We start from the raw sequence: 15,029 nt of genomic DNA on the forward strand, positions 1-15,029 counted from the left end.
TGTCATTAAAAAACATTTCGAAGGAGTCTGTTGAGAAAAATGATCAATAAATTGTCACCGGACCGATTATTTCCATGGCGTAAAAAGTACCGCGTTTTGATTCCTTGGAGCTAAATTTAAGACCAACTTTGTTATATTTTATAAAGGGGGGACTTTTCTAAGGAAACTGTGTTTCTACATATGTAAGGCGGTATAGCAAGATAATTTGATTTTATCAACTGAGTTGATAATGTAAATTGGCCACCCAAGGAGTTTCTATAGCTGATGTTTCTTTTGCAGTGGCCAATTTACGTTATCAGCTCAGTTGATAAAACCAAATTAGTTTGTTATATTTCGTTGCACATTTTAATTGGCGAAAGGCCTTTTTTCCAGAGCCTGTCAGTTCTGTAGCTCGACTAGGTTTCACCTAACTAACCATATTCTTAGGCATATGGAAAACAACGAAATCGAGTCGCTACCAAGTTACGATAAAGACGACTTCCCGCCTGACTTGGAAAATCTACATGCGTAAGTAGCATATCATAACCTCTTTTAAAAAGTAACTTTTTGAGTTTTAGACTCGACACTTGCTCTATCAGTGATGTTTTCAATTGCTTTCTAGTGTTCTCAAAGCGAAACACAAACCATTCGAGAACACGCCGAACTTGGAAAAACTGTAAGTATGCTTCTTTGAGACTTGCGCACCTTCGTGTGTAGATTTCAGCGAAAAAAACTGCCTGGACGTATCGATGTCGAGTGGTTATTTGGCATTCATTAATCTAAGGGAATCCTGGCGAATGCAACGGAAGTAAACACACGATGAACAAGCCTCAGTTCAGAAGTTGCTGTATCGATTTAACAAGTTACTGGTATTAAAAACCAATAAACAAACAACTAAGGAAATAGCGATGTCTGCATCTTTTTCGCTTTAATTGTTGTCTTTGTTGTTGTCGTTGAGCTGCGATTGTTTTCGTTATGTTTAACTTGTTTCGACGCTGAAATAACTGCCTCTTCCAGGTTTCTTCATTCAAATCGCATTCTTCGCATTGCAGAAGATGACTTGTGGATGTTAAGCAAACTGAATGAACTGTGAGTTAATGATGTGAGATAAAGTTCAAACTAGTACAAATCCGCCAAATAATATTTTCCGAATATTTTCAGTGTTGACGTGATGGGACGTACCCATTAGGATCTTCCAGTAACTTCAATCTTATCATTCTTTGCATATGTAGTGCGAATTCTGGTTCATCGATGAAATTTTGAAACAATGATGATTATGAGTATGTTAATTAGATTTTGATTAACTCTATTTCCTTTATCTAATTACCAATTTTTTTCAATTTTTATTTAGTTTCTTGAGCGCTAATAAACTGGTGAATTCGAGTGTACATCCGAATGCTTTTAGGAATCTCACAAGATTAACAGTTTTGTAAGTAGTTTGTGACTTTAATCAAATAACTCTGTAAAAAGTAGTAAGAACATTTAGAAAAAAAATTGCAGGAGAATATCAGGCTAAATTTTAAGTATTTAGTGTGAAACTGATACGAAACTCACCTTTCATTCCTTCCATATTTGAGTTTGCTGTACAAAACCTCAAGTCATATGCATTTCTCCCTTTTTAGGCATCTTGATTGGAACAAGTTTCATTATGTTCCTTTTGCAATTCAAGGGAAAAGCCGACTTCCATCGATTGATAGCTTGTAAGTTTACAAAATAACGTTTATCACTCGAAATTTTGCCGCATATCATATTATTAACGAAGGGGGTATACCCTTCTTTTCATCAGAGATTTAAGGGGAAACAGCTTCACATACATTCTGAAGGGGACGTTTTCCGAGCTGGACACCATCAGATACCTGTAAGTATAGAGAGTTTATTTTTTCTTAGGAAGTGTGTTGTCCGTTTGCTTAGGAACTGAATTCTACGATTTTGTTTTATTCCCTTAACTTACCGCTTAAGCCTTACAGTTAAGCTCCATTAATTTTTCCATCGACAGGCAAATGAAATCCAACGAAATCGTCACCATAGAAAATGGTGCCTTCAATGGCAATATCAAGCAGATGTAAGTGTCTTCTATTACTCTTTTTCATGAAGGTGAAGTTAGAGAGACCTAAAGGACATCAGTGATGAGGCAAAGCTACTAGGTGATGAATAAACAGTGAAGAACAATCGTAAAACTCGTCGTCCATGTTTCCATCCAGTAACAGGGAGGCTTTTACTAGAAACATTTTTGGGAGCCTCAGATCAGTATTTCCACGTTGTATTGTCCATAAGTGGTATGGACAAAATTTTGCACCATTCAAGGTTGATATTACGCATTGACATGTCCCAAAACTAAGAAGATTAGATCATGAACCAGATATTAATTAAATTGTAGATGTAGGACTATATGATGGTATTCTTATCCCATGCATTTAATAACTAGTGTTTCTTTACGTGTTTGAATTGCTTCCATTTTAGACACATGGCGGGAAATCGCTTTAACTTTAAACATGAGAATCAGTTCACAAACCTGACTAAACTGACTCAGTTGTAAGTGTCATGTAATCTTAGTACAAAAAATATTTAACTAAATCAAAACAAAGCTTGACTGCTTAGAAATACAAGACATAAGGACGATAAAAGTTTCAAGATGTGCTAAGGTAGAGTTATTATATTTAGAATAATTGAACCGTGAATCAATACATTCCTAACTTTTTTTTCCAACATATAAATATTATTTTTTGTTCTAGGGAGTTGAGGGGGAACCAAATCAGTGCTATCCCAGACACAGCCTTTCATGGACTTACGAGTTTAACTTGGCTGTAAGTATAACAAGTTACTTTAAACATGCGACTGTAAGTTCACCACTCCTGAACTTGACCCTATGACCCTTGACCCTTCTTTACTTTTGTTGTCTTTTTTGTGTGTGTGTGTGTGCGTTTGTGCGCGTTGTATAATTTGTGTTATTTGGTGTTTTATCTTTTACCTTGTTGGTTTACAACATCGCATGAGCGATTGCAGTAAAAGAGTTATGTCGAATCACATAAGGTATAATAGACCTAACAGAAGGGCACTCTATCGCAATTTGGGAATTGGTTCTTGCAGTAATCGAAATATTCCGTCTGTTTGCACAAAGTGCCACATAGCGATGTTTCGACACAAGATGGTATACAAAGCGTACTTGTTCAATGCATTTCTCTTTTCAGTGACCTTGGTGAAAACCAAATTGGGCGTATCCTGAAAATTTCCTTCCGGGACCTTGTCAATGTGGCCACTTTGGATTTGGATCAAAACGAAATAGCACTCATTGAAGACGGAACTTTTGCAGGAGTAAAAGGGTTCAGTCGCCTGTAGGTGGATTGCCCAGAGCAATATAATTGTGTGTCGTAAAAAATCGGAATGTATTGCCTTTGCTTCACCACGCTCTGTGACTGGTTTACAAAGTTCGCGCCAGTCTCTCAACCAATCAAATGCAAAATTGAAACTAATCGAGGTTTAGTCGCGCAGGCAGTTGGTTGGTTTCTAGATCGAGCTCTTATTGGCTCCTAATTACATAATCATTTCTTTTGATTGGTATTATTTATTATCTCTAAATATCATTCAACTGAGAAATAATCGATTTTTAAGGCAGACAAAAAACTAGAGATATGTGAGAATAAACCAAAAAGGTAATAATGATGGTTAAGGATGGCGGGGATTAGGATAGATATAGGTTTATAGAATTGAAACACATTTCTCAGTCTTCACCTAAGTGCATTACATTTTACGGCTTATCGTATACACCCACCTTGAAATATGTAGTATGTGGTTCGATGTTTACATGAATGTTTTTCTTTCGCTGGTCGTGCCTTAATCAACTGCAGAGGGGCTAATGCTCGAAACCTCAACTTTTTAAGCGCTTTACAGAGGCCTATTTACATCATCAAATCAATTGATAAAATCTTCGTAAAGGGAAGCTACTGTCAAACTAAGCAAAACCGAAAAAATATATGAGGGCAGGTGACTGGAACATCACTCTCCTCCTTTCCCAGAAAACTCCAAGATAACCAGCTCACTTCTCTGCCAAATGGTGGCGACTTTCATAACAAACAGATGAATAACATGTAAGTAACATTATTTTTTCCCTCATTAACAAAATGCTCTACGCATATCTTGTGATCACATCCTTGCTGATCAAATGATACCAGTTCGACGTTTTCTTCTTCAGTAAATAGATTCTTCACACACTTTTACCCTTTTATTTTTTATTTCTCACATATTACAAGATAGCAAGATAGATAGCAAATGCTAATCGAGGCGGGTCAACTTTTATTTTTATTAGTTTTCCATTTTTTTATTTTTTTACTGATTACATTTAATTACACTGGAAATAAAACGGAAATGAAGAAATATAACATAAAAGGACGAAAAGATACGCAAAAAAAAGGAAAATGGCAGATATTCATTGTAAAGGAGGAAAAGTCCTAGCGTTTCTAAGTGTACGAAAATTATTGTGGAACTGGTTCAATTTGATTCAGTTTTGCTGTGTTTGACTTTTAGCATTATCTCATCAGGCTCCATATAAGGATCTTTAGTTTCTAGAATATTGAGAAGAGCTCTTTTTGTTTCTTTTTTGAAGGATTTCTTTGCCAAATTTTTGTATTCATTAGGCATCTCATTCCAGACTTTGACACCAACACGTGAAAAGGCTTTTTTTTTTGTATTTTAAGCCTAGAGTACTTAACGCTAAAGATTTGTGACGTTGATGAGCGAGGATTATATGTATGGATGTTTGAAGTTCTCGTAAAAAGTTTCGTGATGTTAGAAGGTGCACTATTGTTATGAACATCGAGCATTAATTTACATACAGCTTCATTATATAAGAAGGAAATAGGAAGAATTTTCGCATTTACAAATAAGGGGATTGCATGTTCTTTTCTATCAACAAAGTAGATTAGACGTAATACTCGCTTTTGGAGCACAAAAATTCTCAAATGGCTAATAAATGAATGTTACGATTTAAATATGCTCGTTCTTCAATGGGCAAGACTGAGAGTGTATTTGTGTGTATTTCATCCTAATTGTTCAATTTCTTCAGAAACTTCTCAAAGAATAGAATAACATCGATCGCAAACGGAACCTTTGTAAACATCAGATGCATCAGCGGTGGCTGCGGTAATAGCAGAAGCAGTAGCGGGACCATATGGTAAGTGAGAGAGATAGTTGACTCAATAACGTAGATAAAGCCAAGACATGTTACGTTTCTGCAACACCGTTAACTTCGATGACCTTTTTTTGACTCATCCAAGCCAATTTCTCCAAACTACAGTACTTTGCAATTGTATTCTAACTCGCCCGGCCTTTTTCTTATTTTTTCTGAGATTCATTTTCTCCTTAAGTAATATGTTCATAAATCATTTTTTCTTGGAAAAATCGGTGGTCTCATAAAAGAAAAGTACGTGAGAGAAAAAATGGACGCACACCTCTGGATTGATCATGCAACTTACTAACTGTAACAACTGAATGCATGAGCTAGTCATTAATGAGACACACAATATGCTAGCTGGATTTCCCATTTCTACCTATGACAGCCACGTTATGATCCGTTTTCCGTTCAATAGAGCCGCAAATAACAAAAATGTAACAACTCAAAACAAAAACCAAGAAATGAACTTTTAAAAGTTTGGTATTCTAACTAAAATTGTGAAACTTACCAATCCCTTAGGAAATTCCGAGAAAACGAAATAGTGTCAATTGACAGCGGAGCATTTCAATCATTTGATGGTCGTGCTTGTACTCTGTAAGTATAGAAGTACTTTGATATTATGCTAAGTCGACCCAGTATTTCTAGGACTCAAGCTCATTACATGTACCAGGCTTAATAAATGTCATTGTGCCATCATAATACGACGCTATCCATTGAACTATCTACCGACTCAATCCTCAGCCAGATGGCTCGGGGTTTCTTGCTTTTTCTTCCCTTAGAATAAATAGTTCAGCGACAGGCAACTGCCTTTAGTCTTTGCTATTCAGTTGCAATTTGAAATACTAGGATTAAAACAATCATTCGACACAGTCGACACGGTGGTAAAATCTATGGAAATTTCTCATAATCTAAAGGTCAATCCAGCATCCCCAGCCAATCCCATGACCTCTCCTTATACTCTTCGTTTTCCCAAGAATAATGGAAACTGACTAACCTATAGGCTTATTTAACACAGCCAGAGCGAAAGGTTACAGCGTTTTAGAATGGCCTTTATTCTCGCCACCATTGGTTTCTCATTTTATCTTTTCCTTCCTCGCATAGAGAATTTGGAGGGGCAAGCAAGAAATACAATTTGCTGAAAAGTGTCGATTCTGGAGCATTTGATAATGTGCAGGCATGCTATATGTAAGTATTGCAGAAAGATTCTCATTTCTCGCTATTTTGTTGCCTTTTCTTTTTGATGATTGGTTTAGTGCACATATTAGACTTTTTATTTCACACAATTTTTGTTTAAGTCTTTTCTTTCTTTTTTCCTTTCTTAGAGACCTTAGCAACTTAGAGTTGAAAAAGATTGCTTCTGAATCTTTCAGGGATGTTCGTGTTAGCTTTGATTTGTATGTATCATTAATTGAAACCTAAATGAACGAAATAGACTTCCTTTCATTTGTCAGTAGTGTCAATGGCCAATGATTTGCAAAAGAATCATTGATATTCTGGCAAGGTTGACTGATATATCAACAATAGTTTCCATTTGGCGCGATATTTGACTGATTATAAAGTCCAATTATTCCCGAGTTAAGACGAAGAGACAATAACTATTAGACAACACTCGCAGCTTTTCCTAACCATTTAGATTAAATAGCGAGATCAGTGGTAGAGTCTTCTGAACATTAGTGCCTGGGTGGTAGAATACGATGATTGCATTAAAACACCAAGTCACGATCCTTGACTAACGAGAACACGAGCATCTCCATAATGACTCGAATATGCCAGTTATGATTAAATTTCGATACGTAAATATATTTAAATCTAATCCTTCCCTGAAAAAAAGATAGGACATCTCATTTAATATGAAATATCGACACAAGCTACTGTCGCTAAGGTATTTACTAATCCTTTTTACCTCCATAGAGAAATGAATGACAACGAGATACGAACTGTTGAAGAAAACGCCTTTCTAAGATTTAACGTCAGACACTTGTAAGAATCATATTGTGGATCAACTGTGTAGCAAAATGAACTCATTTATTCAGCAACTGTAATTTTTGCTTACAATGAACTTGGTATATGTTTTTCTTTACAATAGGATGCTTCAAAACAATGCTATCCAAGCAATCACAGAGAAGATGTTTGGAGACAGTGGTTCCACAATAAGAGCAATACTGTAAGGTCCATCACGGCAGGTGTAGCAAGGTTCATTGGTAGAATCACCCTGACCAAAATTCGCATAAATAAGTTTCTCTCAAAAGGACTCCCTTTATTGCGAAATTTCTGCCCTTAAATAGCGGTAAATGGAGAATCTCTGAAATCTAGATGACGTGCTTGGCATAATTTATGCTTGCATAAACGATCATCAAAGCTGTCAATGGCAAAGTCAAATTCTTTTAAGGCTTACAATAAATAAATAAATGGTTTTAAGGGAGCTCTAGTAATAAAACTGTTACACAATTCTTCGATATGGCGCGTCTTTCCTAATTACTCCTCTTAAAGACTCAAGTTTCGACGGTAGAAAGCTAAGCCTTGTATGTTAAAAAGGCCCTATTTTCCACTAAGTTAAATCTCTCCGGAACAAGTTTTCGCTCTGAACGTGCTGTCTGGTGATGATAATAAGTTATATAATAAGCTCAGTTATGCACGCATTCTGATTGGTTTTCACTCATGATCTTTTGGAGGACAGACGTATAGATGACGTCATCATTAAAACTTTTTTTCCGTATATTTTAAATTCTTTATTATATAAAACAAATAGATTCCAAGTTGCCGTGCGTCTCTTCAGTGATAGATCACAGATGACGCACGGCAACTTGGAATCTATTTGTTAAATATACTGGACTAGGACACCTGAGAATGCAGGGACACATGCACCCCAAATATTGTTCTTTGCCACTCAGAAGCTCAAGTAACGCTTCGGTTTGTTCTTAGGGATCTCTCTCACAACGAAATCCAAACCCTTCACGAGGATTCACTTAAAGGAGTCAAAGTCAATGGGCAAATGTAAGTGTTCGAGGAAGCCACCCACATTTACTGTTTGCCATAAACTACTTCTATATGTACATACATGTTTCTTTTAACTTAACCAAATAGGATCCGATTCAAACCTCGAACAATGCGTGGATCCTTTTCATCTATTTTGCTTGTTCTTACAGACGGCTCAGAAACAACAAGTTAGTTATGTTTCCAGCAAAGGCTTTGGAGAAACAAGACCCAAGGGTCCTGTGAGTTCGCCCTTTTAAAACCTAATATGATAACTTGTTTGAAAGAAAATGCATTACCTTTGACATCTCTGGAAGAAACTCTGTTCGAACCTGAAAACTTGAAAATTTCGAGGTAGTCGCACAACTTAGTTTGCTGTTTCAGATATTGTATCCCTCTTTCATTTTCACATTTACTGTCATCATTTAGCTCTATCCGTCCATCCATCCTTCTTTCGATTATGTTGTGAACAATAAAATGTTAATTTATTTATTTGTTCCTATGATTCAATCATTCTCAGAGAACTGCGCCATAACCAGATTCCATCCATTCCTGTTGGTTGGTTAGATCCATTTCAAAACCTCCGACATTTGTAAGCATTTAATTCAGTTTGACTTCCCGTTGTGACGACTAATTACTGTTCAAATCAAAGATGGCATGCACTAATTGATTTTGTCTTCTTTATTTGGGTCCATTGCTGTTTAGTTTTTAGTTTTTTTGTCCGAAACCATTTAAGTGGCAAGAACAATGATGAAGTTAAATATCATTACCGTAGTTAAGTCATCTGGTGAAATCATGCGAGCAAAACGTGAAGTAAATTCTTTGTTTGTTGTTTTTTTAGGTTTCTACCGGACAACAATATTGCTTCCGTGGAGGCTAACGTCTTTAGCAAGCTAAAGAACCTCGAGATATTGTAAGTATTTGTCATCTGCAGTTGTCGATGCTTTGGGGAGTCGCCTAAGCCTAACTAGAGCTATCGTATTACAGCTCCATGCCAAAACGCGTGGAGTGGTTTCATTGAAAAAGAGGAAGGTAATTCAGTGAAGAAATATCATAGAGGCATCCAATGGCTGACCTCACGTAACTGTTTTATCATTTAAGAGAACTTCAAGACAATAAAATTAGCGTGATTGAACCAGGAGCATTCAATGGCCTCGACAGTGTGAAAAGATTGTAAGTAATAACATAGCCGCATAAGTGTTACTGTACTGAGTATAACTTTATACGTGCGTCTTGTTCTCACTACCTAGCATTTAATTATCACCACCTGAGCTGGATTAGCCGTAAGTTTTATTTTCCTCATGTTCGTTCATTACGTACAAACATCGTCGACCTCTTACGATGACAATTTTCGTCTTCGCAGGTATTTATATGACAACCAGATTGAATTTTTACCTACATTCCCTGCGATGAAGCTTCTTGATGATTTGTAAGTTATTCTGTATAGATAGCATAAATACCAGAAACGATAATAATAAAAGTGACAAAAAAATAACAGACTGAGCTACACAGCCTAGTCCACGCCCGCAGCTTCCGCTTAGGATGATTCCCCTGACCTTTGCGATACCGGTGCAGAGCTCTACCAACTGAGCTTACAAGCCAACTGGGAGCTGGTCATATTTTGGTTCATAAGAAACCCATCTAGTGATCAATAAATGACGACTAAAATGTGAAACCATGTGTGTGAACTGCGGATTAATAAATGAGAGGTCATAGGTTCAACTCTGAAAGTAGTCTTCATTACCACAAAGATCACTCTCATTTTTAAGAGCCTTTTGTCACTTATAACGTAAGCTTTGGCTACTGACTATTTATTGCGTATTTCAATTTCCCGCAGATCTCTAAAAAATAATCTTATAGAGAACATCGGGCAGGACTGCTTCTCTAAACTTCCCAATTTACAAACACTGTAAGTAGCAACACAGCTGAAAATGTTGAAGTTACTGTCATGAGTAATGTTACCCTGTGCCCCTCTGTTAGTGGACCAAGGATATCATTTTTCAAATTATTAATCAATACTTTTTACTAATATCGAACGATAATTTATTGATTTCATTTCAGTAATCTTGCAACGAACACGTTGGCTTGTGACTGTAATGTTTATAACTCTCTTACTCCGGTTATAAACACTCTCACTTCTACAAAAGCTGCTCTCTGCCAATCACCTTCTCAAGTAGCAGGAGCCAAATTCTACCCGAAGGGATCATATGAGAGCTTTTATCGCCAGCGATTTCTCTGCAGTAAGATATCTAAATCATAAAGTCCTTGGTAGCAATTTTTGGGGAATAGAGCGAGAGATCGTTCGCGGAAATGTTTTTTTCTTCTTCTTTGTAAGCATATAAATGCCTGGTAAGCAATGTAAATAGTTATTTTCAAAACTTAAGTGAGAAAGACTCGATGAAATGAACTTCCTTAGTTTTCCTTCTAGTGGGAGGATATACAATGGAGAAGTTTCTAATTCATGAGAGTGACATTACTCGCAGCACGTAGTGCAATGGAAATCGGCTTCAATTTTGTTCGAGACTTATCGACATAGTATCTTATTTGCCCCTGTTCATCGGAGTTCTGTATTTGATTAGTTTCCTCACCGTTTTATCTTATAGATCCCGTTAACGTATCAGCATCAGCCCCTGGTGATTATCAATTGAACGTCACGTGGGACAGGCCGCATGAACTTCACTCGTTTATCAACTTTACAAAGAACACCACAACACTGAGCACGTGGGATGCTGTCAAGGTGATATCATTAATTATAACATATTTCCACTCCTCCATGCGCCTGATATAGTTTTTAGCCTTTTCTTGATACCCTAAGAGTTTCAAATTTCATGCACTTTTTCTCTTTAAGTAATTGCTATACTTAGTTGGGTTATTTTTGTTAGCGACAAATTAAAGTATTATTTAGAAACCTCTGTTGTATTTTTTTGTATAGACACTAATAATAATCGTGGATTAGTAAAGTGCTTTCAATCCAGACCAGGAATGGATATTTTTGTCCTGGTGTAACAAAATTCAGTGTTGAATTAAAAGTACGAACATCGCATGCCAGCTTGGCTCACAATTCTGATTTGTAGTAACTCGTTGCTTTCAATCAAATGGTTGCGACTTATCTGCCTTATCTTCACATGGCATCCGAACCATCCGTTTATTTTTCTAGCATCGAACTTTATTAACTTGTAAGAGAGTCCTAATTTAATAGTTGTGTTTGGTCGTTTTAGATTCAAAGTGTGAAGTATTCGGTCACTTGTTTAAGTGACGATGCTCCGACTTTGACGGGCACTTCGACGAAAAAGTTCCTCCTGTTTACTCAAGCCGACGGCGTACGAGCTGGGACCGATTACACCTGTCATGTGACTATGACTGTATCTGCTCACAATGGCACTTATTTAGGAGGGGGTCCCTTGGGAGCCTTGTGGACCAGGACGACACCAAAAAGCGAAAAAGTCTCGATAACAACCGTAGAGGGCAAAGGTGGGCTAGTTAGTGACGTTTGGTATACTGGTTTTGTAGCACCTGTACTTCAAGGTTACATTTTCATAACTTAACTTTTAAATGGCTAGGGAACAGATTTAAACAGACTAAGACACAATATAAAGATCCAGGTAAAGTGTCTTTAAGCAAATCAAAAACCAAACCATGGCTCAATTAAAATTGTAATTTGCCAATACATGAACTGAAAAACTTCATGAAAACTACTCAACTGGAGATTACCCCATGCATATGTTGATCATGATAATATCTTTGGTTTACCCATCTTCCACCGATGGTGATGAATTAAAAGTAACTTTAAAGATGCTGACCAGTATTAACCTCTTCCTTGTACCTTCGACCATGTTCAACACTAATCAATAACAACAACAACAATTATGAGAAGATTAACCAATGGCCCGCCACAAGTTTTTCAGGCTTCGTTTCATCTCTACACTTGCAGCTCCGGTGACCAACACGACGGCCAACAAGACTAATTACCTCTTAGATGTTACATTCTATGACTTCAGGTAATGAATAAATCAATATTGTACTTTGGAAATTGGTCTAAGGTTAGCGTATTTGAACCTAGCTTAAATAGAGGGCTCGATTATTGAAAGGGCCCTTTACTTTCTACTCCTCGATGATGAAATTTCGATATATTATGTCTCCCAAACAGAAATGATATTTTCCCTTACTTTATTAGCGAATAATTTTTTTAGTAAGTCCTTAGTTCAGTTACAAACCTCGCTTGATTCTTTTTATTTAATGTTACCTCATTACTTTCATTCAGCTATGATATTTTATGTAATTGAGTAACAAAATTAATTCACTGAAATATGCATACATATTTGGAATTTTGTATCTTGTATAACAGAGCTGCTGATGGTGATTTCGTTGGGATCCCTGATAATTACCGTGAGATTTACAACAATCCAAGATATATTGCGAGCCCATATGGCAGCTGGTTAGCCATATCTTTTGATCCAACCAGAGACAGTTTCTCAGACTGGTTTAGATCCGAGTCATTAAGAAACCGACATTACGAGGGAAACTTGGAATTGAAAAAACAGTGGGAGACAGACTCAAATGGCAACTCAGTGTTTAGGTATTTCAACGACAAGTTCTTCCCAGTCGATGGCCGCGGATGGGGTGCTGAAGGTCAGCGGGACTGCCACACCAATGCTTTCAGGAACTATGGGTAGGTGGCGTATTGATGCGTAGTGTCGCCAAATATTTTATCGAGTAGTTCTAAAATTGGCTGAGCCCGCGTGTTTTCAATCACAAGTGTGTTGACTGTTTATTTACATCAGCTATAATATATTTATTCAACATTTTCATTTTGGTATGCAGTCACCTCCCTACCAGGAAGACTCGCCTTCAATATGTAATCGATCTCGCAACCAAGGCACCTTAGTTCGCCACCAAGTAATAAAAGGTTGTTAAACTTACCCGGGTATTTCCTTTGTAAGTCGAGTTAGACTGGCTTGAGTTGACGTGTCATTTTAGAATACTGAACTGATTCCACCCGGGACACTCGCAGTCAAAACTATAATCCAAAGAAATAACAACGATTTGACCTCTGTCGTGTCAGTTCTTTTTTGAGAGAAATAAGTACACTTTACCACTTTTTTAGAACAAAACACGTGACATTTCTCCTAGATTCACAGCTGCGATTCGTTCAACCTTTAACTTCACGGGTCAAGAAAATATGGCTTTTGCAGGTGGTGAAGAGTTGTGGGTTTTCATTCATGGTTATCTGGCATTACAAGTTTTCCACAATCCTCTTAACGAGACAATTCCGTGCGCGACAATCTATCTATCCCCCGCTAAGGAAGGTACATAGAATGCATTAGATCTTTTAACAAATACGTTGAAGTCGAAAGGTCATAGGTCAGATCCTATATTTCTCAACTATTGAGGTTATACTTGTGCTTTTATCGCTCATGTTGCTTTAAACAGTTTTTCATTTTATATTATCGATATTACATTTGCTGACCTGAAACTAACCATAGCTACTCTAAGGTGGGTCAATATTTAGGATTAAAACAACTTACGAACTATCTTTCTCCTCTAAAGCTCTTCTCTAGTTTTTCAATTCAGAGCGTTTCATTCGCATACTTCGTTAGAACATGCTACACCTTTATTCTAATTTCAATCGAAGCTGTCATTTTGTCTTAAAGGGAAAAGCGAGGTTGTTCGAAAACACGGAGTCATTGTCGGTGACAAGTGTCAAGAGTCAGGATATCTCACACCACAAGCTTTAAATATGACATTAAGAGTAAGTTAGCAGGAACAATCAGCGCGCTTGTCATTTTTATTATACACAATAAAACGATGGACAGCATGTAATATCTTCAATTTAACTTCACTCCCGTGACGTTGTATTTTTTCCGCCATTTTAGGTAGGTGAGCCTTACCGTCTGGAAGTGTTCGTGGCTGAACGATTCAAATGTGACTCCGATCTCTTTTTTCAAACCAGCGGAGTTCAGTTCATTCGACGATGGGATATGACTCTTCCTGTTGGTTACATGTCTGATATCAGTGAGAATCTGCATGTTGGTGGTTTGGTTCAGGTATTGTATTGTTACATTCACCCATTTACCAACATAAGAGTAGAATTTGCACTCCATATGATCGATTTGAACCATAGGTAAATAAATCCTGTTTGGACTTTTCTTGTTTGCGAGAGAAAAAACTTAAGAACTTGAAACAGTGCCATATCTTTTTTCTACACACAGGAGTTTCAAGTGTCCGATGCCTTTTCTGCTGGACCGTACAAGGTGGAAATTATGTCCGGAAATGAGCAACGCAGATTTGACGTCAAAGAAGGAACGTTCATCCCACCGTCCCCTCCAACTATAGCAGAACCTCCTTCGTTTGTATTAGACAATGAGACAATCTACTTATGTCCAAATGCAACTGCAAATGTCACTGTTCGACCCATCACCAGGGCTCCTCCAGGTTTGTATTGACTAGAAGTAGAACAATTCTACGACGGTCAACTTGGTGAGAGAGAGAATTTGCCACATAAAGAGATGGCCGTCGTGGAGAAGTAGTCGTGCGATGTTGCATCTGCTCTTTTGGGCGGTCCAAGCGGCAAATTTATCTCGTACAAAATGCCTTTTGTAGAATAAAAACGCACACAATCCAAATGATCGTTAGTATTGCAAAATTTTACTTTATTTTCGGTAGGGGTTGTGTTCTTGAACGAGCTTGTACACTGAAGCCATTAGGCGTTCACTAGGGTAGTTAAAAGAGGCCATATTTTTTAGATGTGACCGTTAATGTAGTTTCAACTGTACCTTCATTCAGGTTGCAACTAAATCAGGTCTATCTCTTTTCTTAAGTTGACGTTTTATCAAATTCAAGAGGCAAAATGAACACGTAGGGTGTGGTTTCACATAGGCCTCTTACCACTACTTATGAGTTTTGATATTTG

The 15,029-nt window shown here is 37.2% G+C and overlaps 1 protein-coding gene across 2 annotated transcripts in view; it reads left to right on the forward strand.

Moving 5' to 3' along the window:
• The window catches only part of LOC113683036 (uncharacterized), a 40,724-nt gene that overhangs the window by 9,205 nt on the left and 16,490 nt on the right, over positions 1-15,029 (forward strand). For both annotated transcript variants that reach the window (XM_089200650.1, XM_089200649.1), the window contains 33 exons: positions 427-507; positions 602-655; positions 997-1,068; positions 1,331-1,408; positions 1,602-1,679; positions 1,766-1,837; positions 1,976-2,041; positions 2,440-2,511; positions 2,712-2,783; positions 3,168-3,311; positions 3,993-4,064; positions 5,039-5,146; positions 5,666-5,740; positions 6,248-6,331; positions 6,469-6,540; positions 7,058-7,126; positions 7,233-7,310; positions 8,069-8,140; positions 8,293-8,361; positions 8,640-8,711; positions 8,961-9,032; positions 9,221-9,292; positions 9,483-9,548; positions 9,957-10,028; positions 10,181-10,359; positions 10,723-10,856; positions 11,338-11,590; positions 12,051-12,117; positions 12,465-12,788; positions 13,250-13,425; positions 13,771-13,868; positions 13,993-14,163; positions 14,329-14,551. In XM_089200650.1, coding sequence (XP_089056776.1) covers positions 427-507; positions 602-655; positions 997-1,068; positions 1,331-1,408; positions 1,602-1,679; positions 1,766-1,837; positions 1,976-2,041; positions 2,440-2,511; positions 2,712-2,783; positions 3,168-3,311; positions 3,993-4,064; positions 5,039-5,146; positions 5,666-5,740; positions 6,248-6,331; positions 6,469-6,540; positions 7,058-7,126; positions 7,233-7,310; positions 8,069-8,140; positions 8,293-8,361; positions 8,640-8,711; positions 8,961-9,032; positions 9,221-9,292; positions 9,483-9,548; positions 9,957-10,028; positions 10,181-10,359; positions 10,723-10,856; positions 11,338-11,590; positions 12,051-12,117; positions 12,465-12,788; positions 13,250-13,425; positions 13,771-13,868; positions 13,993-14,163; positions 14,329-14,551 — 3,467 coding nt within the window. The remainder of the gene's footprint in view (positions 1-426; positions 508-601; positions 656-996; positions 1,069-1,330; positions 1,409-1,601; positions 1,680-1,765; positions 1,838-1,975; positions 2,042-2,439; positions 2,512-2,711; positions 2,784-3,167; positions 3,312-3,992; positions 4,065-5,038; positions 5,147-5,665; positions 5,741-6,247; positions 6,332-6,468; positions 6,541-7,057; positions 7,127-7,232; positions 7,311-8,068; positions 8,141-8,292; positions 8,362-8,639; positions 8,712-8,960; positions 9,033-9,220; positions 9,293-9,482; positions 9,549-9,956; positions 10,029-10,180; positions 10,360-10,722; positions 10,857-11,337; positions 11,591-12,050; positions 12,118-12,464; positions 12,789-13,249; positions 13,426-13,770; positions 13,869-13,992; positions 14,164-14,328; positions 14,552-15,029) is intronic.

Source organism: Pocillopora damicornis, chromosome 3, assembly GCF_964200805.1.
Source record: "Pocillopora damicornis chromosome 3, jaPocDami1.2, whole genome shotgun sequence".
In the NCBI taxonomy this organism is placed as follows: Eukaryota; Metazoa; Cnidaria; class Anthozoa; order Scleractinia; family Pocilloporidae; genus Pocillopora; species Pocillopora damicornis.